We start from the raw sequence: 24,901 nt of genomic DNA on the forward strand, positions 1-24,901 counted from the left end.
AGAGAGAGGGCGGGAGCAGGAAGTTTAGAGAGCAGTCTCGTATTTATTTTGCATTTACGCGAATTCATTAACAAAGTTTACCAACAAAGTTAAAGCGCAAATGGGGCAATGCTTGACCCTACGTTGTGGTTTAGAGTCAAATGTTTCCACATGTTTTATTTAATCAATATAAATACGTGAATTTATATATATATAATACTCGCAATGCGAGAGAGCGCGGTATTGCCTTTCGCGTGTAATTATTTCCTCAGAAATCAAATTTCTCACATCATTGTGCAATTGTACTTCTTATCGCATGCGTAGGGAAGCTTGCGAAAGACGAAATTTCTCAAATCATTGTGTAATTGTACTTCTCATCGCATGCGTAGGGGAGCTTGCGAAAGGTACGTGAGACGAGCACGCAAATTATTGATTTTCCGTGCGCTATTAATACAGTTCACTTCTTTTGTAGCATTACATTTAAGAAAACTAGTTGATTAAATCGTTTTGTGTACTTTGAGAAAGAAGCATTTATGAGACAAGATTAAAATAAATCCTGGCCGGTACTTTTAATAGCAAATCGCGTGTTCCCTGAGAGGAAAATTAGAAGTCCTAATAATCCTCCAATAATCGTATCTTTAGACGTATTATTTTTATAATCGTAAAATGATTGTAAAATAATCATAAAATACGTAAGAACATTAAGATACTGAAATGTCTGTGCACACACGTGAAAATTCGATTAAGAGTTAACCGTGTGAAATATCCTTTTCAAACTGGCCTCACAATTACCGCGGCATTACTTTTCGCATTAGCGAAAAGCGGGTGAGAGCGCCGCTGCTGAAAGAATTCCCATTTAGAGCGGAGAAAATTCGCATTTAGAGCCAACCGTTATCCCAGAGGCCTGCGGCCTGGGTTGCCCCGGTCTCTGGCATCCAAATGCGACCGCGACAGTAGTCCGATTTGCGGTTTTTCTGTGTTTTTTTTTTCCTCCTTTTTTTGCGTAACCGATCGAGTAAGAATTACCGCGTGACGAGGCTAACCCGTGAGCTTTAGAGGGGTATAAGAAAATGGACCTGAGGGAGTAACGAAGCGTTCTTCGTCCTGCCCTGCCTCTCGTCGCTTCACCCAGGCGTGCCGCGAGTCATTGACGAGCATCGAGCCATGCCGCGCGTTCGACCGTTAAGCGGTCGATCCCTAGATATATTCGATATCACGAGGCGGAGCGCGCGCCTTTGATACGGTTCAAGGTAATTCTTTCGTATAATCGTTCGCAAAATCACAAAACCCGTTCTCGTTGCGATCTTAACCTTTAACGACCGGCTGCGCTAACGTGATTGAACTCCCGCTTCCCTCCTCCCCCCTCCCCCCTCCCCACGTCTTCTTATTTAGCCGGACAAACTGGACTTTTATTTTTGTCAATAAAAAAGACAATAATTGGATTTATTTATTTACATTTAGCGAATCTGAAATATTTTAATATCCCTTCCTGCGTGTATTATTTACGTTTAGCGAGTCTGAAATATTTTAATATCTCTTTCTGCGTGTATTTTATGTGCGTTGTAAGTCATTTGAAGATACTCAAAAAAAGTTTTAAATAATATTGTCCCAACGAATACATAGGCGCGTGCCTTTACGAAAGGAGGTATGAATAAATCAGTTTTGTGTGTCTCCGTTTATATTAAACGGACATTTGGGTCAGAAAGATTACGGGCGAATCGCTAAGCCAGATTTAGGTACAGCCGGGATTATCGCTCCAACTTAGTCTGAATATTATTATATTTTGCCTTTTCCAAAGCTCCAAATATAATTTAGGCCTTTACAGTGACTTTAAGCTGATCTCCCTTCCGTTTTTTCCCCTAAACTAGGGATTTCCTTTCCACCGCGGAGCTTCGTTTACGGGCACCAATTACGGAATATGGTGAAAAAGATCGCCCGGAGATTTACTATTTATTGCCTGGCCTTCCGCGAGCGGATGTCGCAATAACGCTGCGATTGCAATTATACGTTTTCCAGGAACTTCCGCGTCACACGAATAGACAATAACGACCAGCGAAATCTGATTGCGCTTTGTAAACCGAAAGATAGACCTTTTTAAGTAAAAAAAAAATAAAAAAGAAATCAATAAATCGATTTAAAAATTTTTTTTATTTTACTTGCAGCAAACAACACTGTAATAGTATTAACAATCTAGAGTTTAATTGAAATGTATTCATAGTGTACGAATCAAGTAAAAGCTACGTACTTGTTAAAGTTTATTGTTTTATTGAGTGTAACGCGGAATTATCTTTATTTTTCAATATTTTCCCTGATAATTAAAAATTAAATTAACTATGTTGACTTTCTGTTGAGCAAAAATTAACAAGTATGAGAAATAATATTTCTAGAGAGAGAGAGAGAGAGAGAGAGAGAGAGAGAGAGAGAGAGAGAGAGAGAGAGAGAGGATGTAAAGACCGTAATATTAACATCATTTGCGCATTGATTGCGAAAATCCAACATGCTAAGCTTCAGGGTGTCAAATACCGACATAATGAATAACGTCATTCCCTTTTCTATCCCTTTCCCGTTAGCTCTTTTCGGTCCACCGATTTCAATTTGGAAACATCATACATTATTACTCTCACGAATTTATGTCATCCGTTACGACACTGAAACATTTTTCTCTCTCGACCCGATCGGCATTTAACGAATAAGAGCAACGGGAGACTTCAAAAAAATGTTCGAAAATCATTAATTATAATTTTCTACTGCGAAGTACGTTTTATTTCAACTCCTCTATCTGATTTTATTTTATGCCGTCACACCATGATTACACGCTAGAAGGAACCTATAGATATATTCCTTTTATACATAACTTATGTCTAAAGCGTAATAGCAAACTTCTCAAGCTTGCTTTCATAATGCCTTGTTCTACAGAAGTTTTCTTTTATAATATCCATACAAAAGGCGCGCTTCTTTATAATACATCTAACCGAAGGAAAATCCTAGCCCCGTTGAAAGAAAATAAAAAATATTTATTTATTTATTTTGCTATTTGCAAAGCGGAAAGATGTGGAAATTAATGTGAAATACGACAGATGCAGCTTTTATTCATTGGTTTCATTAGATGAATTGGACTGATAGGATGTGTTCGAAATGCAGAAGAAGTAGACTTTTTGTATGTAATATTAAAATTAATATAACTATGGGAGAGATAATAATTATATTAATTAACTCTTCTCTGGAAATTACGGGAAACTTTGTTAATATGAAACTGTTTCATGCATAGGTATCATAAATTGGAAATAGAGCCTGCCAGGCTCCATTATAACTATTAATGTTAATATCCGTCCCGATTAATATCTACATCCGGAAAATTGCATCGCGTGTTTGAAAGTTTTGAAAAATATGGATTGTTCTACGTGATATCTGCGACGTACACGTTACTCTTATATATTTTAAGATTAATGCGCAACAAAAGAATCTCCTTCTATAAAACCAGAATCGTTAAATTGACGTTTTGCTACGAGAACCCTTTGAGAAATTTAATACTGGAAGTGTAAGTAAATAATTACTTATTTTCAGTATTAAAAGCCCTAACAAACGGCGCTTTTAGCACTGAAAATAAGTAATTATTTGATACTTGGAGTATTAAATCTCCGTCGGAGAGTATGATGCAATTAAAATGTGATTTTAATTGCGCGTGTAATTAATTTGTCTGGAAAATGTCCGAAGACGTCGATGCGGAACGGCTGCTTCATATACGTCTGTCGGCCAACCTAATATACTCCATAAATTGGAAATAGAGACAGATAAGCGATCGTAGTCATTAGTGTTAATCTGTCTCCGTCACGATTAATGCTTGCAGCCGGAAAATTGCATCTCGACGTACGAGCCGCACGCGTACTGCGTCGTCTACTCCACGACCGATCGAGCGTCGGTACGCGTCGCTGAGGAGGTTCTCCAATCCTTGTGGCGGAGCGACCATGTATCCGCGAGGGCGGTGATCCTCGTGGGGAACAAGATCGACCTCGTTCGCAGCCGATTGGTATCGACCGAAGGTAAATTTTTTTTCTTTTGTCAGAAAGGCGGCTTTCCCCTCCTCCCCCCTCCCTCCGATCGGATAATCGTCCGATATTTTCCCTTTCTTCCCCTCCCTCAGAAAGAAGTCAATTATCCCAAATCGGATAATTCGCGCGGCGGGGACGCGCAAAAATGGAAGTTCGCTATGCGATTAGGAGACGCTCAAGAAACTGAGGAGTATCTATCATTGATGGTGGCATTTAGCACGGAACGCTGATATAGGGCGATCGTAGATAACGCAACCGTACGTAAATGTACTGACGCAGCGCCTCGGTTTGCCCCGATGCAAATTCTCCGAGGGCAGCGGAGCGGGGAAAAGCCATTTAAAGCCTTCCCCAAGCGAGAACACGTCGGTGCATAGAATGCGCCTTCTCCGTACCGTTAAACGTGACTAGATTAATAGCGCCTTTTTCGCGATTATATGCATTTATTTCTACAATGCCGCATTTGTCCGCAGGATGTCCCGCAATATATCACGAATCAGCGCGCAATGTACAACGCTTTAATGATATATTTTCCAGATAGAATTGAAAATTCTAATTCTAATGTGTCGGAATCGCAATGAATCTATTTATTTACAATATTTTCTGGCTCTTAATTTTGGTACATACATACATACGTATACAGGATGTCTCGAATTTAAATGTCAAATAGACAGAAATAGACAGAAATTATCCACGACAATGGAGTGGATGTGGAGCAGTAGTATCTTGGTCATCCCGATCATCTGATCTGACACTACTGGACTTCTTTGTGTGTGGGGAAAGAGCCCTGAAGCAGAAAGTTTATTCGTTGCCAGCTAACTCAAGAGAGTAATTGAGAGACCGAATTGTGGCTGCAGTGCACCAAATATCACTAGATCAGTATTTAGCTGCAGCACGAGCTGTCCGCATGCTAGATACAATGCTTGCATTAATTGTTCCAAGAAGCCAACATTTTGAACAATATCTACATTAAGCAAGTGACAATGTGAATAAATAAGTGCGAATGAATAAGTAATAAATAAATATAAAAATAAAAACTACGTTTTGTCTTTTTTTGCGATTTTCTTCAAAATGAAGCAAAACCGAGCATATTTTATAAGAACTATTTTTCTTAGTTTATCGATCCCCTGCACGCTCTCAAAGTTTTGACATTTAAAAATGTATACGTGAGATGTGTGCCTGTGTGTGTTTTATTCATTTATAATATTTTCTAGCTCTTATAATTTTGATGCATGCATATATATGTATATACATATCGCGACATCGCTACAATAGCGTCATATCTCGAAAATTGACAATTTTGAGTTATTTGTCATCAGATAAAAGTACACGCCAAAATCCATCTTTTCCAATGAATAACTCAAATTTGTCATTTTTCGAGATATGACACTATTGCAGCAATGCCGCGATATGTGCCAAAATTAAAAGCTATAAAATATTATAAGTAAATAGATTCATTGCAATTCTGGACACTGTTGAAATTTTCAATTACAACCATCTGCAAAAATGTGCATAGATATGTATACATAATTTGTGAATTTTTACGAATATACTGCGTTTCCTTGAATTAAAATAAAATTTAATTAATTGTCACTCATCAACACGATACAATGCGCAGCAGCGGAATTATGACACACATCCCGTTAAACGTAAAAACAATTAGATATATGAAACGTATTCAAAATTGTAGCATCGCCCGAGATATAATAGGGATATATAATTTGATATTTTAAAATATAAGTGCTGCGCGCGTAAAATAATTGCAAATGATAAATTCGGCAAATAAAATAGTAAATAGAGCAAAAATAAAAATAGTATAGCGGCGTATACGAATCAAGCGCGGTAATTAGTGCGCAATAATAAGAATAAAATTAAACAGATACTGTTCGAAATTTCATGTATTTAATATAGTAAATAGCAAGTTATTAACCCGAGGTTGTTCCGACGGCACTCGGTCTTCTAAAGCCTCCTTCATTCTCCTTCTCTCTCGTTTCTTCGACGTCGTTCCTTCGTGGCACTAACACGACGCTCGTTCCTGAAACCAGTTAATTGGCCTCGTGGCGCGCGCACTAATCGTCAAAGTACGATAAACGATCGTACGGCACTTTGCACGACAAGGCGCCCCGGGCGTTAATCGCACGCGACGCGCACTTTGCTTCTTCGCGCCGAAAGAACGACGCGCGAGAGAAGTACGATCGCACGAAAGTCACGAGCATTTCCGCAAATTAACAAAAAAAACGGACGAGCCGCGATCCGAACGACGGAGAGATTTTAATAAATCGCCATTGCGTTTGTGTGCTATAATTTACCGAATTCATATTACATGGCCGACGAGATGCGCGGTTAATTGCGACAGTATTTGCTAATTAAACGCGTCACGACACCGCGCGCCGCGCCTCGCCGCTCCGTTCTCTACCCGGCGATGTTTTGTTAATGACCGAAATTCGAAAATATTGGCAACGTCATTCTGATACCGCACGGCAGGATGCAATTGATAAAGTCGAATTAATGGTTAATTAAGACGCAATGGAAATGTATAATCGAAATTCAGTTTTGCACGTGTAATCCGTATCGGACGTATAAATTATGCAAAATAGATGTATTGTTAATAAACGCGATGGATCTATCATGGCTATATAGTGAGTGTAAAAAGTATTCATATAAGAGAAAGGTATCTTTTTCAAAAACCTAATTTTTAACTTAATTTTTAGAAAGTGAAATATTAATTAGCAATCTATTAACAAAATAAATTGTACATTTCCCAAAATATAAATATAAATTATTAAAATAGAAATTATTTTGCTTAAAAAGATACAATAAATAATTAAAATATATTATTTTAATAAATGAAACATTGTATTTCGACGCAAAAGTTATTCGTACAGTCGAGATTATGGTGTCGAGAACAATATATTTAGATTATTATAGTTCTCTGTTTATAATAATGTTATCAAACCTACCATCTATTGTATTCACTGTTAATAAATTGCTAATTAATGTTTTTTTTCTACAAATAAGGCCTTTTTATAAAAATTTTCTCTGCACAAATACTTTTTACACTCACTGTACCTGCTGTTCGGCTTGAATTCGACGATACGAAATTGGAGAAAACAAGATTATTCTCTGCACGAACAATTAGCGATTATTACTCCACGCTTTTAATTCGAACATCGTGAGCAAATCTCATTGCGAATGGACGAAAAATTTCGAAGTTTGATACTCGAGATACGTTCGAGTAACATTGAAGGAATAATTATCGCGCGTATATAAATGCCACAACAAGAAACGATGATATTTCGAACACGAGATATCCACTTCGTCGAACGGCAAATGTTTTCCCATATTGTTTACGCGAATTGTTGAACGCGCAAATTAATTAACTGCTTGCGTACGCGGAATGAGAGGCGTTTTCATCTGACACTTATTGCGTCTCGAGAGATAATATTATAACGCGGCGGGCGCCTCGTGCCTTTTCATCGTGCTCACCTGAGAACAATGCAACGCGATCTCGTGTAAACAATATGTAAACAATGTGTAAACTCCAACGCACAAAAAAACTGCGTGCGCCGCACTTCGTCATCAATTCGTCGTGCACCGCGAAATGTTTAATAGCAGTGTAAAACAAATAAGCGACGAATATTACGCTCTCTCCATTCCAAGTCAATTGTTAATAAACGGTCGATATACCTGTCGCTTATATTCTCTGTTATTTCCTCGAATCGCTCGGTCCGGCGACTCTCGTATATTATTCCACGCTCTCTCAATTCGGAAACGGCGAGGGAATTACGTTTGAATTGATGAAAAATTCAAAAGGGCGGGATATATACATGTATATAAATACGAAAGCGTTAAATAAGTAATTATCTCGCGCGCGCGCGAAACAATAACTCCCCGTTTTCCATCGCCTCAGATCCTGCTGTGAAATGAAATAAAACCGCGCGTGAGATATTGTCGATGGGTAATTGTTGCGATTGTTTGTCGCCTCGACACGTTTTTGCGAATGCACGTTTTTGCTGCGAGAATTACTTATAACCCCGGGTCACCTTTAATTTTATCTACGTCATCGAGGCCGTGTTACACGTAAAAACGGTTTTATTGTTAGTCGTGATTGTAAGGCCGTAAGCATGTATCGACCAATCACAGTCGAGCGAAAGTGTAAGACCGCAATTTCGATTTTGATTGTTCTATTTGCTTACGATCTTTTTTATGTATAACTAAAACCTTTTTACGAGTTTTATGACCTTTACCATCATAGAGAGATCCATTTAATATCTCCATTCGTTGGTAACTCAGGCAAACATTAATATTTGAAACTTTTTTTTCGAAACGTCAAAGTGTGCTTTAAGCGAACTACGTAAATTTCTATTTTCAATCATAAATAGGAAAAAAGTTATAAGATCTGAAAGCGAGGGAGAAACAGTTGGGAGGAGAATTTTTGCTCTCTAAAATTCGAAGAAAAACGAGCCAAAACACGGTTCAAATACAAATGTAACAAAAAGTGAAATTGTACTCTGTAATTGGTGTGAAATCGCATTCCATTTGAGCGAAAGTACACTCTTTTCGGATGCAGAGATCAGTATCCATATGAATGAATTTTATATCACTCTACACTTTAGAATGGCATTCTGGTAGAGTCATCATTTTATCGTCAATCTTTTTACGAGTGTCTGCAATCAAATTAGAATGACAATCGCAGTCACACTAATATATTACTGGCGAAATCACTCTATTATTAGAGAGCGTATCGCAAGAAAAATCATCTTTCGCATAGGATAGCAATCTTTTGAATTATCCAAAAATCATTTAGAGAATAATCGCGTTTTTACGCGGAAAGAATTTTTTTTAATTTACCCTGAAAATCATGTTAATTGTGGGACAATATAGTGTATTTAGGCAAATTTTACTGTGCACTATAATAAATTTTATTGCAAAATACTTATTGTAGTGCACAGTAAAATTTGCCTAAATACTATATTGTCCCACAATTAACATAATTTGCAGGGTAAATTAAAAAAAAATTCTCTCCGTGTACAGTTGTCACGATCACGTCTTGAGAGATAACGCGACGAAATAGCGGTGGCACGCACCGTCGTCGTCTCTTCGCCCGAGTCCCATCGCGAAAATGATAACACGACGCGCGGCGGCATTGCGTATATGTAAGTACATACATACGTCGTGTAGCACGCAACAAAACAAACTTCAAGATTGCACGCCTCAATCAAGGCCTCGAGATATTCAACGTTCGCTGAACGGCCTTGGTGTTTGATACGGCAAACACAAAGTCACTGGTATTGTCATTCGCACAACGAGACTCAAACAAGCAGGTAGCGGCCGTGCGAGCCGTTATTATTTTATTATTTATCGAGGCGTGATTGTGCCACATGCGATGAGGAAACGCGAATATTATCCTGTGGATGATTAGCGCGATTATTCAGCTTGAGCTTACTCGATCAAGTAATTCCGCGAATACGGTGTCTTCGCTTCTTTAAACAAATTATTTCGACGGAGCGATATCGCAGTTCTCTGAATCTTAAATGTTTTCTAAAATTATATAGAACAACTTTTACATTCAACTTTCACATTTCAAATAATTTGCAGAACAATAATGTTAGATAAATCAGATAAATGAAGAACGTGTTCTGAGAATTTTTAATATAGAATTTATTATTTAACTTGTTATTGATTGATTGATGTTTAAATAATTTATTTTATACACTGCCAAAAGTTTGAAAACACTTTTTAAAAATTGACATTTTTGGGATTATTCACTCAAATATTTATAACAATATATTTCTTTTAAATTAGAAAACGCGATAAGTTTTTAAAATATTTTTTTATTACGTTAATAATTAATGTATTTAACGTTAATAATTAATGTATTTAACTTCATGATTACAATTTAATATAAAAATTGATGGTATTTTTCTATGTATGTACGCGGAAAAATTATTATAAAAGATTCTAATTTTGTGTAAAACCAATGTTCTTTGATAATAAATATATTTTTAAACAAAAGTATACAGTATTTCTCTACGTAGATTATCGTGTTAAATTGAAACAATAATTCTTCAGATCCAATAATCATCACATAAAACCAAAAACATAGTTTTCAGCGTATTTATCGGTATCTCATCTAGTTTATCGATGCGTCATATAATTTATCTGCATTTTCATCGGTGTTTCCAAACTTTTGGATTGGAGTGCACTCATTCGAAAATCGCAGAAGTGGATAGATGATTCTCAATCACTTCATGCAATTTGAAATTGAGATAGATTTATTCATCGTGTTGCACACACGTGGTACATATCGCGTGCCCACTCACGAAGGACTTTTTGGGGCGCGCGGTACCATCACCGCGGTTTAATCGATTTTATCGTTACAGAGGGTAAATCCATGGCGACGTCTTACGACTGCAAGTTCATCGAGACGTCCGTCGGGATTAATCACAACGTCGACGAGCTGCTGGTCGGCCTGCTCACGCAGATCCGCCTGAAGCTGGAGAATCCCGAGAGGACCCGGGAGATGTTCCGTAAGCGGTCGCGGAAGAACCGCAGCAAGTCGCCGCTGGGCTCGTGCTCGGAGAACAACTCGCCTAAGAAGTATCGCGGCAGCCGGACCAGCACCAGCCTGAAGGTGCGCAATCTGCTCGACAAGGTCTGGGCGCGCGACAGCAAGTCGAAGAGCTGCGAGAATCTGCACGTTCTGTAAAGAAGAAGAAAGAGCCCCGTCGCGTCGCGTCGGGTGCCCCTGGACGATCGTCTCGATCCCGGAATGATCTGGAGCAGCGAGCACGGATCTTCCATTGAAAACGTCTTACGCTTCGGAGCAGTCTTCTAATACGGGTTTGGGAAGAGGGAGAGGTGCCCAGTCAACGAGGTGACTCTCGTCGGGGAAGAGAAAGGCCAAGTATCGACCACTCCGTACTCAACTTTTCGCGGGGAACAAGAGGAGGCACGTGCGTATCGCTTTCTAACGAAGTAGCCGACCTTTCCGGTCCGCGTTTCCCGTGCGTCGTGCGTTGTTATATAGCTCGATCTCTCTGTACGCATGACGTAATTCTTTTTGTATTTCTGACGCGGGAGCGCACACGGCGCCCGATCAATCGACGCTATAACGCAGGTCATTTTTATTCCGCTCTCGCGAGACGTCGCGAGGTTTTAACGGTACTCCCAATCCGGGATTTTAAGCCGACGGTCTCGAACTTATTTTTCCATTGCCAGCACGGCTGATTCTCTTCAATTGCCACCTGATTTACGCGCTGCGATAATCTAGATCTGTCCGAGTTAGCGCTTTTCCATTGCGAATCTATAATCGAATGTTTTAAGAGAGATTGATCGTTGAGCACACTTTTCATAGCTCCTATAAATTCCGGCCGAGTAAGTGATAAAATGTTTTTAATCCCGAAGTTAAGAGCGTGAACAATCTTCGTGATTACCGTAACGCGTAAATATAGGCCACGGTGGATTGGCTTGGCGCGTATCTTACGAAGGAGCGCGTGGGCGTCGTTAACGCGATGAATACGCGTTCGCGCGCGCCCGAAGAAGTCGTAAAGTGAAATGCCGGTAAGAAGTAAAGTGAAACTGCGACACCGATCAGGGCAGCAATCAGCGTGGATTACTATACAAAATGGAACCTGTGCGCTATCGTACACAACCGAGTGACCGTTAAGGAGAAAAGGAATCGATCCTTATCACGTCCGCTCGACCGTGTTCGTTTCGTGTCGCTCGCGGCCTAAATGCGAGCGGCAAAAGAGCGACTCCGTGACGAGGTAGAATTATCTACTCTATGGGTGAATAATTGTAGAGGAATACGCGCGCCTATACGTATCATAATGTATCCAGCAAACACAGATTATAACTGCAATGTTGCAGCAATATTATAACATTCCAGCTATATTGCAGAAATATTACAATATTGCTGTAATGTAGCAGTTATAATCTATGTTTGCTGGGAGCTATTTTGTCTCATTCCGCACCGCAGTTTTCACAATAACAAAACGCGCGCGATTATATTTACACCGATATTTTGCATTCCAATTTTGTATGAAATTTCGAGCTTTCCCATCGAGGAACCGAAGCGAGGGATCCCGGCGATCTTCAACCGCGCTTCAAGCAAGTGGATGGGCTTGTTGACCCTTTCGCGCGCTCAGCAATTTTGACTAAAATCTCGTATATACCGAATTCCCCGAGATAGAGAGCGATAGTAGATGTAGAGCAGGTAGCTTTCCGTTGCGGTTCCTCTAGTATCCATTAAAACAGTGATTCTCAAATCATTTTCATTGATAATACATCGGTGAATTTAATGCGAGAAATTGCAACGCGTTCAACGTTTGGCGAGGGATTCGGTAGTTATACGTTGGATAAATAAAATTTACATTTTACGCAAAGAAAACCAAGAGCTAGAGTGGAAATTTGAAACTTCGGATGTGATTTTTAATTCATTTTTAGAAAGAGATTTTTCCAACCGGTTATATGTATATGATTGTCTATATAATCCACGCTTATTACCGGAATACATTTTAATATGAATAAAGTTTTTTATATTTTGTTCGTAGACGTTTAACTATGTTAAGTCTACATTTTGTAGTGTATTAGATTTGAAAATATAGTGACTATATAATATTGTTCTTGCCAATCTTTTGCCATCTTTTCAATATGACATAAAATTATTTGTAAATTTTTTGTGTTGAAATATTTAAGAATTTACGGCTTAAGGACCATTAATATAAATTTATAGTTTTAATAATCACTATGTTGTGAAGCAATATAGCAAAATACTTATTGTTAGTAGAATATCATGGTCGTGTATCGAAAAATTTCCGCCCCATTCAAGTTTATCAAAAACTTCAATTTTAATAATAATTTTATTATCATTTATTTTAATATGACCCTACTTTGTATTTACAAGTAATTTTATTTATTTCAAAACGCTGAAGCGCCTTCAACATTTTTCTCTAACAACTGACAGCCACTACACTAAAAGGAAAATCAAACATATCTCTGGTCGTTATATTCAGTTCAAAGGAAGTAGCATGCGTAAAATAGAACGCGAGATTCTAAGCAGAATCGTGATGATTTATCTCTAATAAAAGGATCGCCATAAATCATTATTAAAGCGATTCAAGGAATAAGATCAAGTGCAACGAATAGAGTAAGTCGATGATCTATAGTTGAGAGCCTTTCAGCTTTCCGACAGTCGCATATTACGAAAGCACGCGGGTACTCATATATATATATCGGTTTACGATGAAGATCCCCTCTCTCTGTTTATATTAATAACAGAACGCGCGAGCAATTTCCCTCATCCGAAAATATTTACTTTGCATAATTGGGCATTATATTCTCATTAAATAAGGAATCTAAATCGTATATCATCTCGCCCGCTACACACGTTACACACAATCGAAAGCCGCGAAATGCAAAAATGCGCAGCTGTCGGGAAAGTTAAACGATGCAACGTATGCGTCGTTGAAATACGCGAGAGGTCGTGAGAGAGATAAGTGGGTCGCCTCCCCGGCCACGCCGCCGGCCCTCCCGCCCGCGAGATTGCCCGTTCCCCGAGAATTAAAGGGCTCCGATATCAGGCAGCGAAACGCAACGTAACACGACGCCGCCAGCAGGCGAATCGAATCGCCCCGCCGCGAAAGGTCGTCCCATGCGACAAGCAATTAATTTCCTAACGATCGCCATATCGGCCCGATCGATCGCAACAGCGCGAAACGTTAACACCGCCGGGGGGAGGGAGGGGGGAGAGAATCGACGAATTTGCGAACGAGTTATCGGAAGAAAAAAAGTGGACAGGGGGGCGAGATATCTCCGGAGGACTTGCCACACGAACACCAATTCCATTTTCGCGCCGGGTATTAAATAAAAGTGACAATTCGCATGAGCGACGTTGAACTTTCGAGAATCACTGATATAACACACAGAGATTATGTCTGAAATTTTGCATGTTTCTTTTAGACTACGGACATTTTGGAGAATTTGGGGTCGCTCTCTCTTTTCTCAACGGCTGCGATCCCTGGCGAAAATAAAAATCCGAACGTAAATTGATTGCAAGGGAAGAATGACAGAAACGTGAATGAAGCTTCTAAGGGTGCGTTCCATTTAACGCTCGCAACGCTCTTGGAATCATTTCATCCTTGTTGTTTAGCAAATGTTAATTAAACAAAAACGAGCGTTGCGAGCGTTAAATGGAACGCAGTCTAAGAAGCGAAAATTTGAACAGCAAAAATGCAAAAGAAGCGTAAACGCTTCTTTAGTTCTTTTACGTTTGGTTGTTCCAATTTTTGCCTCCTAGAAGTTTCGTTCGACGTACATTCGACTTACGCTCCAATCTTTATTTTCGCCAGGGTTTCACTTAACGCTCGCAACGCTCGGAATTATTTCATCCTTGTTATTTACGTTAAATGTTAAACGTTGTTTATGTAAATGTTAAACGAGGCCAAATAACGCTCTTGCGAGCGTTGCGAGCGTTAAAAATAAAACGCAGCCAATATGCTATTGGGTTTCGGAACGAAAGTTTATTTCGCTTTTTGCTAAGAAAAATGGCATTAGTACAAATAAAAAAAAAATAAAAAAAAAAGAGCGAAACGAATTATCGTTCAACTCAATGTATTTGAAATTATTATATACGCGCGACATTTTAGCTTGTGCAGTAGGGTCGTCTCGGTGAACAAGATGCGAAGTGAAGGTAATGCAATCTCACTTTAAATTCATTATCCAGGAACTAGATTCCGCGGGCTGCCGTTACAGCTGTAGGTGTAATAAAAGAGAAATGATTTTGATATCATGTAATTACAATAATACTAATGCTCCGGCGAATGAAGCGGCACGCTCTACCGGTTCTTTTTTTTCAAACTTGACTTTCTTCATGTCCCTTCACAGACGAATATACAGGGTGTTCCGAAATTTGCGAATCAAAATATCATAGCAACAAAAGTCTTCGAAAAATTAAGTAAAAAAGCTATTTGTAACTTTTTATTTTAAGCAGTAGTTTTTGAGATATAATAATTTAAATTTAGCCAATTATAGATTACGGTTAAACGGAAACATATCCGTAAGCGCGTCGATAGTGTTACTAGTCGTGCACTTCACGCGCGTACTAATCTATAATTGGCTAAATTTAAACCCTTATATATGTCTCAAAAACTACTGTTAAAGTAAAAATTTACGAATAACTTTTTTACTCAATTTTTCGATGCTTTTCTTGCTGTAATATTTTGATTCGCGAATTTCGGGATACCATGTATACGCGACACCGTGCACGTATTATACGCATGTGTGTGTGTGTGTGTGTATGTGCGCGCGCGAGATACGCGTGAGACACCTCTGATCTGCGAGATAATATAGTTATTAGTTTCTTTCCGCATTCCGTGTAAATCCTCCGTCGTGCCTGCCTGTCGTTGCCCACTTTAATTAGCTAAATTACACGCGCGGAGATACGCTAAGGTGCGCCTGCAGAGCGTCGAGCTGCATGTGCGTCGCGCCGCGCCGCGTCACGTCGCGTCGCGTCGCGATATGCGCGCGTTGGAATTTTTTTTCTTTCGCAACTGTATTATTCATTACGCAACATTTGGCAAACTCGCGGCCGCACGCACTGCGCGTATATACAGTACGCGTGCAGAGTACATCCGGAGACGCGCTTCCGGTCCTTTCATTTGCAAAAAACACGTCACTTCAAATCTCCGATCTCTCTTTACAGCCGTATTTTATTCCTGATGTTTTTCTCTCATTGTTCCTCTACTCCCTCGAGTGTCTCGATTTCGTATTACAAATGTACACGCACCTACGCTCGCGTGCACAAGTGAAAAGCTCGAGGACTTTGCCCGGAGTAATTCGTAAGAAATATAACCATTTGTGGAAAAATAGAGAGAGAAAGAGAGAAAGAGAGATCATCGTTATTGGATTCGCTTGATGTCTCGAATTTAACATAAAATAAATCGAGCGTTGCTAAGCCGCGCTGAGAAATATGGCCTCAATTCGGATTGTCTGCAGGAACGTAACTCGAATTGTTATTGCGAGCGGAAACAATAGCGGAGCAGCGGATTTCCAGTATCTTTAATTGGAGTGGAGCTGTTACGTGTTACAGCTGTACTTCTATTGGAGATTTAGTGTTTCTATGAAGTTCCCCTTTTTACAGCTTCCCTTGCTACAGTTAAGTATAAAGTGCAATAACACGGAACACATTCTCTTTATCGATACATTTCTCTCTTTCTCTCCACTAATAAACTTTAAATTAATTACGCCGCCATTCTCTACATAATCCTGTTTGATACCGTTAATGGTGACCTTCCTTTTGCGGGAACTAAATGCAGGTACGACCGTTGAAAATTATTACGCATTTTCCACATCGTTGGAGTTTAGGAGCAACAAACTACTAATTAATATAATTGGAAACGCATGACAAAGAAAACTTCACAAACCAGTGATTTGACGTTTTAAATGCTAGAAAATTCTAACGTCATTTCTTTCGAACAAAACGATTACAAATGTGTTCATGAGTGGTATTGTTATCGATTAATTTTTTTTATTCTTTCATTTGATACTAATCCTTCTTTCCAAGTCGTCAAAATTGAAGAAATTTAAGAAATAAATATTAATTTTTTAATTATTATTTACTGATACTAAAATTTCTTTTGTTTTATTTAATATACAGTATTTACTCGCTAAGATATACATACATGTATATATATTTTTTAACATTTAAATATTTTTGACATTTAATTATGCACGCAGTTTTTAAATTTTGACATATTTTGACATATAAGAAATTTAAAAAAATGTTGTTTTAAATTCTTTTATTAGAAGAAATTTTAATTTGAAATTGACTTTTTATGAAATACGATTTTCCATTCTCTTCCTCCGTTTGCAGTAAAAAAACAAAATTAAACTGTATTCAGCATCTCATCGGGAGCTATTGTTATTAATTAGCGTAGATATTTCGCGAAAAAGCGAATCGAACGTTTGCGGAAAACAGTTGCGAGAAAGTTTCAAATGCTCCATTTTTCAGCTTAGCCGTCGCGAAGCTGTCGTTTGTTTGGACAGTTTACAATACAATGTATTTTCGATGCGATTAGAAAAACGATAAAATTGCGTCAAAGTCAATGAATGACAACGTAAATGTAAGCTTAACGTCGACGGTTCATTGTCGTCGTGTCCAGCGTGAAACTTGAACGTTTCTTGTACTCGAAAGATTATTATTATCGGAAGCGAGTTTTACGAGACGATTCCATTCGACCATATCTGAGCGATTACAAGAGTCGTCGGTCGGCTCACGATCGACGGACGAAAGCTGGGCGAAGTTCGTTGTTCACATCGCCGTCGCCAGCGACAGACGGGGATTCCGGGGCCAATTTGTTCGATCTTGTCTTTGTTCCCCTCGCTGGGACTGGCGGACGGTCGTTTGTAACTTTTGACACGCGAAACACACTCGCGAGTAACTTTCTCGCCCGTGGGCCAGTCATGTACATACATACAATTTCCGCAGAATTACTGTGAACTGGTTGAGGTGGAGACAACGTGGGATGACAACGGGGTGACGGGCTCGCGAAAAAACAAATGGTCCAAGTATCACTTATTTAAAATGAAGCGAAGCGGAATACAAAATACGCGTGGGTCTCTTCGACGCGGAGATTAAGGTGAAGTCAATGGGATGACAGTCGGGTGACGGGCTCGCGAGAAAAAATAATGGTCCAAGTATCAGTTATTTAAAATGAAGCGAAGCGGAATTTACATATGTATAGTTCGTGAGTGTTAATAAATGGCAAAGAGCGCGCCACCCATTTTAAAATATTGCGAAAGCACGCGGCTCTTAACAGACATGTCTTCCATCGATTATCAGTCAAAGTACAATACTGACAAACAGCCACGACCGTGGTGTGCAGAAGAAAAAAAAACCGCAAAACGCAAACACTCGTCGGTACGACGACGATAATATCGAGAATGAAACAAGTCAGATGACAAAAGTTTAAACCGATGCGATGACGCGGTTAAAAGAGGATTGCCTTCTTGTTAAAAAGGAAACGCGAAGCCTCTTCGGCGATGGGGCGTGATACCACTATCGTTGCCCCTTTCTTCCCTCCGGCTTCTCGACAATTTAACGGCCACGGTAATACCAAGGCGACGGGTTTAAGACGGGTTAATAATTTAATACGACCGCGTTATCTCGCGTGACTCGCACACAGTTCATAATAGCGTAATGCCGTAATATATCGCTGCTCGTAATATCGCGGCTCGGGTCTCTCCTCCTCGAGAGTCGTCGTGCCGGGCGTACGAAGGAATCGATTGCACACGCTTATATTCGTTTCCTATACCGACGCGACGGCCCATTGTTCGCGACACCGCGGAGCGAATTCGAGTGGCGATCGATGGCTTCGTGTCATCGAGCGCACGAGTACATATACATCGGTTTTTCCCGTCGTTTCTTCTCTTTTTTTTTCCTTTTTGTTGTTCTCGCAGCCAGTCACGGAGGCCAGTTTTTATTTCGATAACGGAATACGCTTTTAGCTTTCGTAATCGTATGCGTTGTAAATTGCGCGCAATCGCAAGCCTATATAGTTTCTCTTGGAGAGACTCGCGCTTCGATCGAATCGTTTAACGAGCGTTCACCGTGCAACGCCCGGTCTCGATGTGCGTGTTTTCTTTCTTCCAATAATACATTTTTTTCGTTGGCCAAAAAACAACACAAGTAACATGGGACGCAATTGAAAAAATATTTATCGTCGGCGGAACGAGTCAAAATATTGCGTAAAAATATATTTCAAACGCAGAAGGCTGTTGAAAATATAATGGACCAAAATACAAATTGCTCTGAGCAATTTGATGCGGTATAAAATAAAGGATATTATTTTGCATTTTCGGAAGCCAAATATTTATGTCAGACGCATGCACGCGTTTGAAATGTGTTCGCGGTGTTCCAGATACACGCGTATACGCGAAAAGTGTGTTTCGCATATTATTATTATGATTAAGGATACGTATACGCGAGTAAATCTTTGAAACTTTCGCTCGTTCGCATTTTATCGCCTCATACGAGCTCCGCTCGTTTAAAAAATGCAAATACGGGGAATTTCACACTCCGACCGACGTTGCACGTCGCTCGTCGCAATCGCACGCTGACCTTAATCCCTTAACGTTAGTGTACCGCCCGCCGAGACGTGGAGAGGTAAACGGCGAGAGTAAAACGCTTGTTATCTATATCAACAGAAGTAATATGTCAAAAAGCTCATACATACGAATACTGATTTCAAAATTGAAGCGATATAATTGCTCTCACAACAAAAAAGAGTCATATAGTAACTGCATAGTCAACTATACAAGTTTTATACATATAAGAATTAATACACATAGTTATGAATAAACTAATGTATATACAATTGAATGAAAAACTATATAAATGCAATAATTATAAAATAGTTTACTGTTTATTATACATGCATGGAAAGAACGATTTTGCTGGAAGATCTAAAAATTTTGTTGAATACTAATCTGAAAATAATTTTGTCGGACCATTGAAATAATTTTGTTGGAAACTCAAAAATGATAAGTATTGCAAAACGTTTTGTTACTTTTTAGCAATTAATTTCATTGCACTTGCAACAAAATTATTTTCAGCTCTGTATCCAAAACCTGTATGCAAAACCTACCAATAAAATCATTTTTTCCATATGATATAAACTATTGTAACATATATAATCTATTTTATAGTTACAATAAAACATTTAATGTAACTATATACATTAGTTTATTCAACATTAATTCTATATATAAAACATGTATTAATACCTATATAGTTGTCACTATAATATTTTCCTCTGAGTGTGACATTAATGCATTTTTTTCGCAGTTTATTCCCAATAGAATTCTAGGGGGAGAGTCTCTGGGAGACTTGCAGCGAATTCAAACGTATAGTCGTGGACAGATCAGTTGCGACACTTTTTATTTATAGGTTTCAAAACGCACTAATATTTTGCAAATGATGCAAACCACGATTGATGTTATACTGTCTCTAGACTAAAGATATAGTACATCGTGGTTTGCATTTGCAAAATATTAGATATAAATAAAATATATATTCTGTATATTAAATATATATTAGAAACCTATAAAAAAAAGTCGCAACCGATCTGTCCACGACTGTACATAGTACATGTCCCCCGCATATGAGATTGACAATCGCAAGATTTATGCACGCGCCGAAAAATTCGACGACAGCTGCAGACTCTTTATTATTTCGCATCCGTGGTTTGATTTTTTTTTTTTTTTTTTTTTATTTATTCCTCTCTCGGTTTCAAATGGAACACTCGTGTTCCTCGATCTGCCATACAAGAACTGGCGGTACAAAAACATATCTCGATAATTTCGATTTTCGATATAGGTATACCTATACAGCCAAATGACCTCCGCGTTCACGCCACTCGACAATGAAAACGCGACAAGGTGCGGCGCGAGGTGCATTTTGCCGCGGGGACACCGCGGCGCGGCGAAGCTAAATTACCCGTCGAAGTAACACCGGTTTCAATTTCCGCGCACTGGCGACGCATTTATATGCGCTTACGTGTAGCATGCGTACCAGTTCACGATTGATACACGATAGCTCGTTAGCGAACTCCGATTGTCGATTTAGGGCGTACGTATATACACTTCTCTCTCCCCCTCTCGCCCCTATTCTCTCTTCCCTCTCTATCTATCTATAATCTATCTATCTCTAGCTTTCTCACTGTCCCTCTCACTCAGAACAGCGAAGAGAGGAGAACACCGTGCGGCACATTATCCGTAACTATATTGATTGCCGTTTGCTATTGAGACAGTGTCGCCTTGTATTAAGAGACGCGGTGGATCATGTAGCATGTATACCCTAATTAATTCGAAGCCCCGCGCACCGGAAAGGTGCACGCGATATTTATTTTTATAATGCTGTATATATACAATACATATATATGTGTATGTACACATGCACACACATTTTCTTCCTACGCTATGTCGCGTTATCTTGATGTCTGTCCGCGTTTATTCACGTCAGTTGCTTTATATTCCATTTGCACGGCCGAGTCTATGCGCGTAACACACGATTTACCGTGCTTTTCCATGACGGACGTACGATAAATAGCGATCTCTCGAGCCTGAGAAAACGAAAGTATACGAAAGAAAGTTTCTCTCAGCTCGAGAATAGCTCGCTATTTGCATTTTAAATTAACTCGATCGAGCTGGAAGTGCATGCGGCTGTACGCAAAGCGTTCTCTTCGCGTCTTGCATGAATTTCTATTTTTATTTGTCTTCTTTTTCTTTTTACACAAGCCCTTGTTTCCGCGATAACCATTCAAATAACTGCTGGCAAACGGCCGCTAAGACTCGTTACATATCCATGAAGGATTCGAACATTCGCGCGATACAATTTATAATAAATTCTTGGCTGATGCTTAGAACGATAAACGGATGAGTCAGCTGCAATTTTTAGATCGTCGAAATTCGATTGTAATTGCGACGATCTATCATTTCTGTGACTGCAACGTTAATGTAGAGTGAGATAACTCGAGAAGCGTTGGGTAAAACTCGTCGGAATAGATTTCAAAGCGCGGATTTGCGGTATATTTCACCATAGTATTCCGCGATTGCATATGAGTGTTCAAACTGTTCAATGCATACATATACGTGTTCTCTACGTCGCCGGACGAAACTATCGGCAAGCTGCGTTCGGAAATGCCAGTCGCAATTACCGTCGTACTAGATTACTAATTGGTGTCGGCATTATATAAACCCGACGGCTTAACATTTAATGTCCGGCGTTACTTTAGGTGGCCGCCGCCGCGGCTTCGAATGACCGATCGTTTTTGTTGCACCGAGAGCTCATAGGTACATTTATATACATATACCAAAAGGCACATATATGTTTGAACGAGACACGAGTAACGAGCAGATTATTTGTGTTTAAATTGTCGAAGGTAATCTCGTACGGCTGTCTAACGTTCGCTAACGTTCGCGCGCGGTGAGATAATATGCGAAGCAATACCTAATAATAACGTTCAAATTTCGGCGCTTAAACGGGGAAGGGGTAAGGGGGGCAAAGGGAGACAGGGATCACAGGGGGGTGATAAAGGAGATAATTAAAGAGCATATATGAGCGCGGAGTGCCGAAGCGATTTAACGAGCAGCAAAAATTCGGTAAATGCGAATCGCTCGACTCTGACTCCTATCAATGGCGATTAATCTACATGATATTACGAGTGCTTCGGAGAGTGAAATGTGAATCGCGTATTATATCGTGAATATGTGATTTTGACATTGTTACCCCTCCCAATATGACTACACGGAAAGAACAATTTTCCAGATCTGAAAATAATTTTTGTTCAATAATCAAAATAATTTTGTGCGATAGTCAAAGTGATTGCTAAAATATCAAAATGTTTTATAGCGATTCTTATCGGCTTTAACATTCTAACAAATTATATTCATGATTCAACAAAAAATTATTTTCAGCTCTGTTTTTAGCAAAATTTTTAGACCTTTCAATAAAATCAATTCTTTCCATGTACGCGAGAAAAAATTTAAAAACGATATGCGAATTTTCTTTTTTTTTTTTTTTTTAATTAATTTACGATAAGCCGACAAATTCGCACAGTGAGAGAGAAAGAGAGAAAGAGAGAGAGTGAACACTTAAGAAGTTAAGAACTTTCGAAATAATTTCTTACTGGAGCACATTGAAGAACACCTTATATTAATAAGTGCTAAGTAAAAAGTATAACTTAAACATACGTTTCTTTTTCGATACATCCTTGAATCAAGGAGAGATGGGAAGTAAATCCTCTCTTAAAAACCGCCGAAAAAAGAAAAAAACCGATCACTTTTGTCAGAAGAAAAAAATGCGCAATTGCGAAAGCTTTATGCGCCGATTTGCGCGCGGGGCTTTATAAGTACATAAGTAGGGCGTACGTACTAACGAATTAAGCGACTAATCGAATTAACATGTCCAAAGTGCGTACGACTGACTTGTTAAGCGTCGACCTTGGGCACTCTCGCCTGGGATTTAAGATAATCGATTCACATCGCTAAAAAAAAGAGAGAGAGAGAAAGAGAGAGAAAAAAACCGTTTCTCGACTACATCCGCGTGATCGTCATCGTTAAACGACCGGTAATAGTCGTCATGTAATAATTTCGAAATCAGCGATGCGACATCGAGATACTATTCGGCTATGTCAACGTGCGGCGCCCGCACGCGCGGTGTGTAACGTCAACTTTTGTCTTATCTCTATTCGATGCGCGATGCGCGATAATACGATTGTTGACCGCGTTTTCACGATGAAGGGAGTCCGGGATCACGCCCAGAAAAAACAATCGACGGGCTTAAAAAGAGAGAAGAAATAAATGGAAAATAGCGAGTACGAGTTCGCGAACTAGATAAATATAAAATTATTCTGATTCTACATTCAATTCCGATAGGATTCGAAAGTTAAATATGAAATAACGAGGAAAACACGCACATACAGCTGCTTTTACCATTATTTTATATTGAATACAGTCATTGGATTTATCCAATGGCAAAACATGTTGGATCCTTCGTAAAATAAAGTTTGTTATCCCTTTAGATTTATAACGTACTCTCTAAAAGTGAATCAGTGGAATCGTCACTGATTTTCAATATACATATATCATTTTCCAGTGGCATACTTACCCCAAAAAAAATTCCACTAGTAAGTTGAAAATTCTTCTTAATATTTCCTCTATGAAAAATCTTACAAAAAATCTTACACAAAGCATACTCCTCTGTAAACACATTTATCTATAAAAAAAGTGGACGCATGTATTATGATCGAAACTATGATCAAGAATTATACGATATTTCTCTACATTTTAGAGTATCTTCTTGAGGCCGAATTTCAGAGGAAAGTCCTAGAAATCAAGAGGGTATCACTAAAGGACAAAATATTTTTTTTTAAGTGATATAAAACTGTGATAAACAGTGAGTATTTCAATGTTGTTTCAGTGATAATATATTGATTCAAACATTACAGTGAGTATCACTGAAAGACAGTGAATATCAGTTCTCGAAACTGTTTGACAGTGAAACTCACTGTCTTTCAGTGATATGCACTATTTGAATCAGTATATTATCACTATAAGGAGAACATTGAAATATTCTGTTTATCACACAGTCTGAAAATTAGTGATGATTTCACTGATTCACTTCTAGAGAGTATATATTTAATTGTATATAGAACTATTTATATGATTCTATACTTTTCCTCCTTTGTACATTTTGCATTAGTATGCAGAGACGAAATTGGCCCCCAAAATACGCGGGACTCAAACCCATGTATTTTCCTTTGTCTAAATCGGAGTACCTCTTTGGAAACCCGCATCGATTCAGACCGTTTCAATTGAAAACTCACTGAACAATAACCAGTGTGCGGAGTATGTACGTATCAAAGTGTGCCATCTCCAAGCGATTTTCAATCGATATTCCGCAAATTTGAGCGGAGATTCAATCGCGGAAAGCGCGTAATGCAAGTTTTATATGTATAAGGGATGCAATTGCCCCGTGAATTATAAATAAGAAACACGGCTCTTAAGCTCATAAAGATCGCTCACCCGTGGGAGATACAAATACCGGGAGCAGATCCCGTCGCCACCGACCCTCGTTTCTCCGTTGCTCGTTATCCTTGAGTCGTAAATAATGGTGCCACTTATGTGTTTTAACCTTCTCCTTCCTGGTATCGTTATGTAAGCGGACGTGCAAGCAATAACAATTACAAGTTTCCTCATTATTTTACAAAATCTAATTTTTATAAATTTCGTCTGTTTATTAAACATAAATATCTAAAATATATTAACTATGTGAAATTATTGTGAAATTTCTCTATATTTAAATATAGAGAAAT

At 38.9% G+C, this 24,901-nt stretch overlaps 1 protein-coding gene across 1 annotated transcript in view; it reads left to right on the forward strand.

Moving 5' to 3' along the window:
• LOC105448456 overlaps positions 1 to 14,990 on the forward strand; it is a 35,005-nt gene extending 20,015 nt beyond the window's left edge. The window contains exons 9-10 of the mRNA XM_011687007.1: positions 3,827 to 4,019; positions 10,409 to 14,990. Of these exons, the coding sequence (XP_011685309.1) occupies positions 3,827 to 4,019; positions 10,409 to 10,734 (519 nt within the window). The 3' untranslated portion in view covers positions 10,735 to 14,990. The remainder of the gene's footprint in view (positions 1 to 3,826; positions 4,020 to 10,408) is intronic.
• The last annotated feature ends 9,911 nt before the right edge of the window (positions 14,991 to 24,901 follow it).

The sequence above is a fragment of the Wasmannia auropunctata genome, unplaced genomic scaffold, assembly GCF_000956235.1.
Source record: "Wasmannia auropunctata unplaced genomic scaffold, wasmannia.A_1.0 LD336085.1, whole genome shotgun sequence".
Classification (NCBI taxonomy): Eukaryota; Metazoa; Arthropoda; class Insecta; order Hymenoptera; family Formicidae; genus Wasmannia; species Wasmannia auropunctata.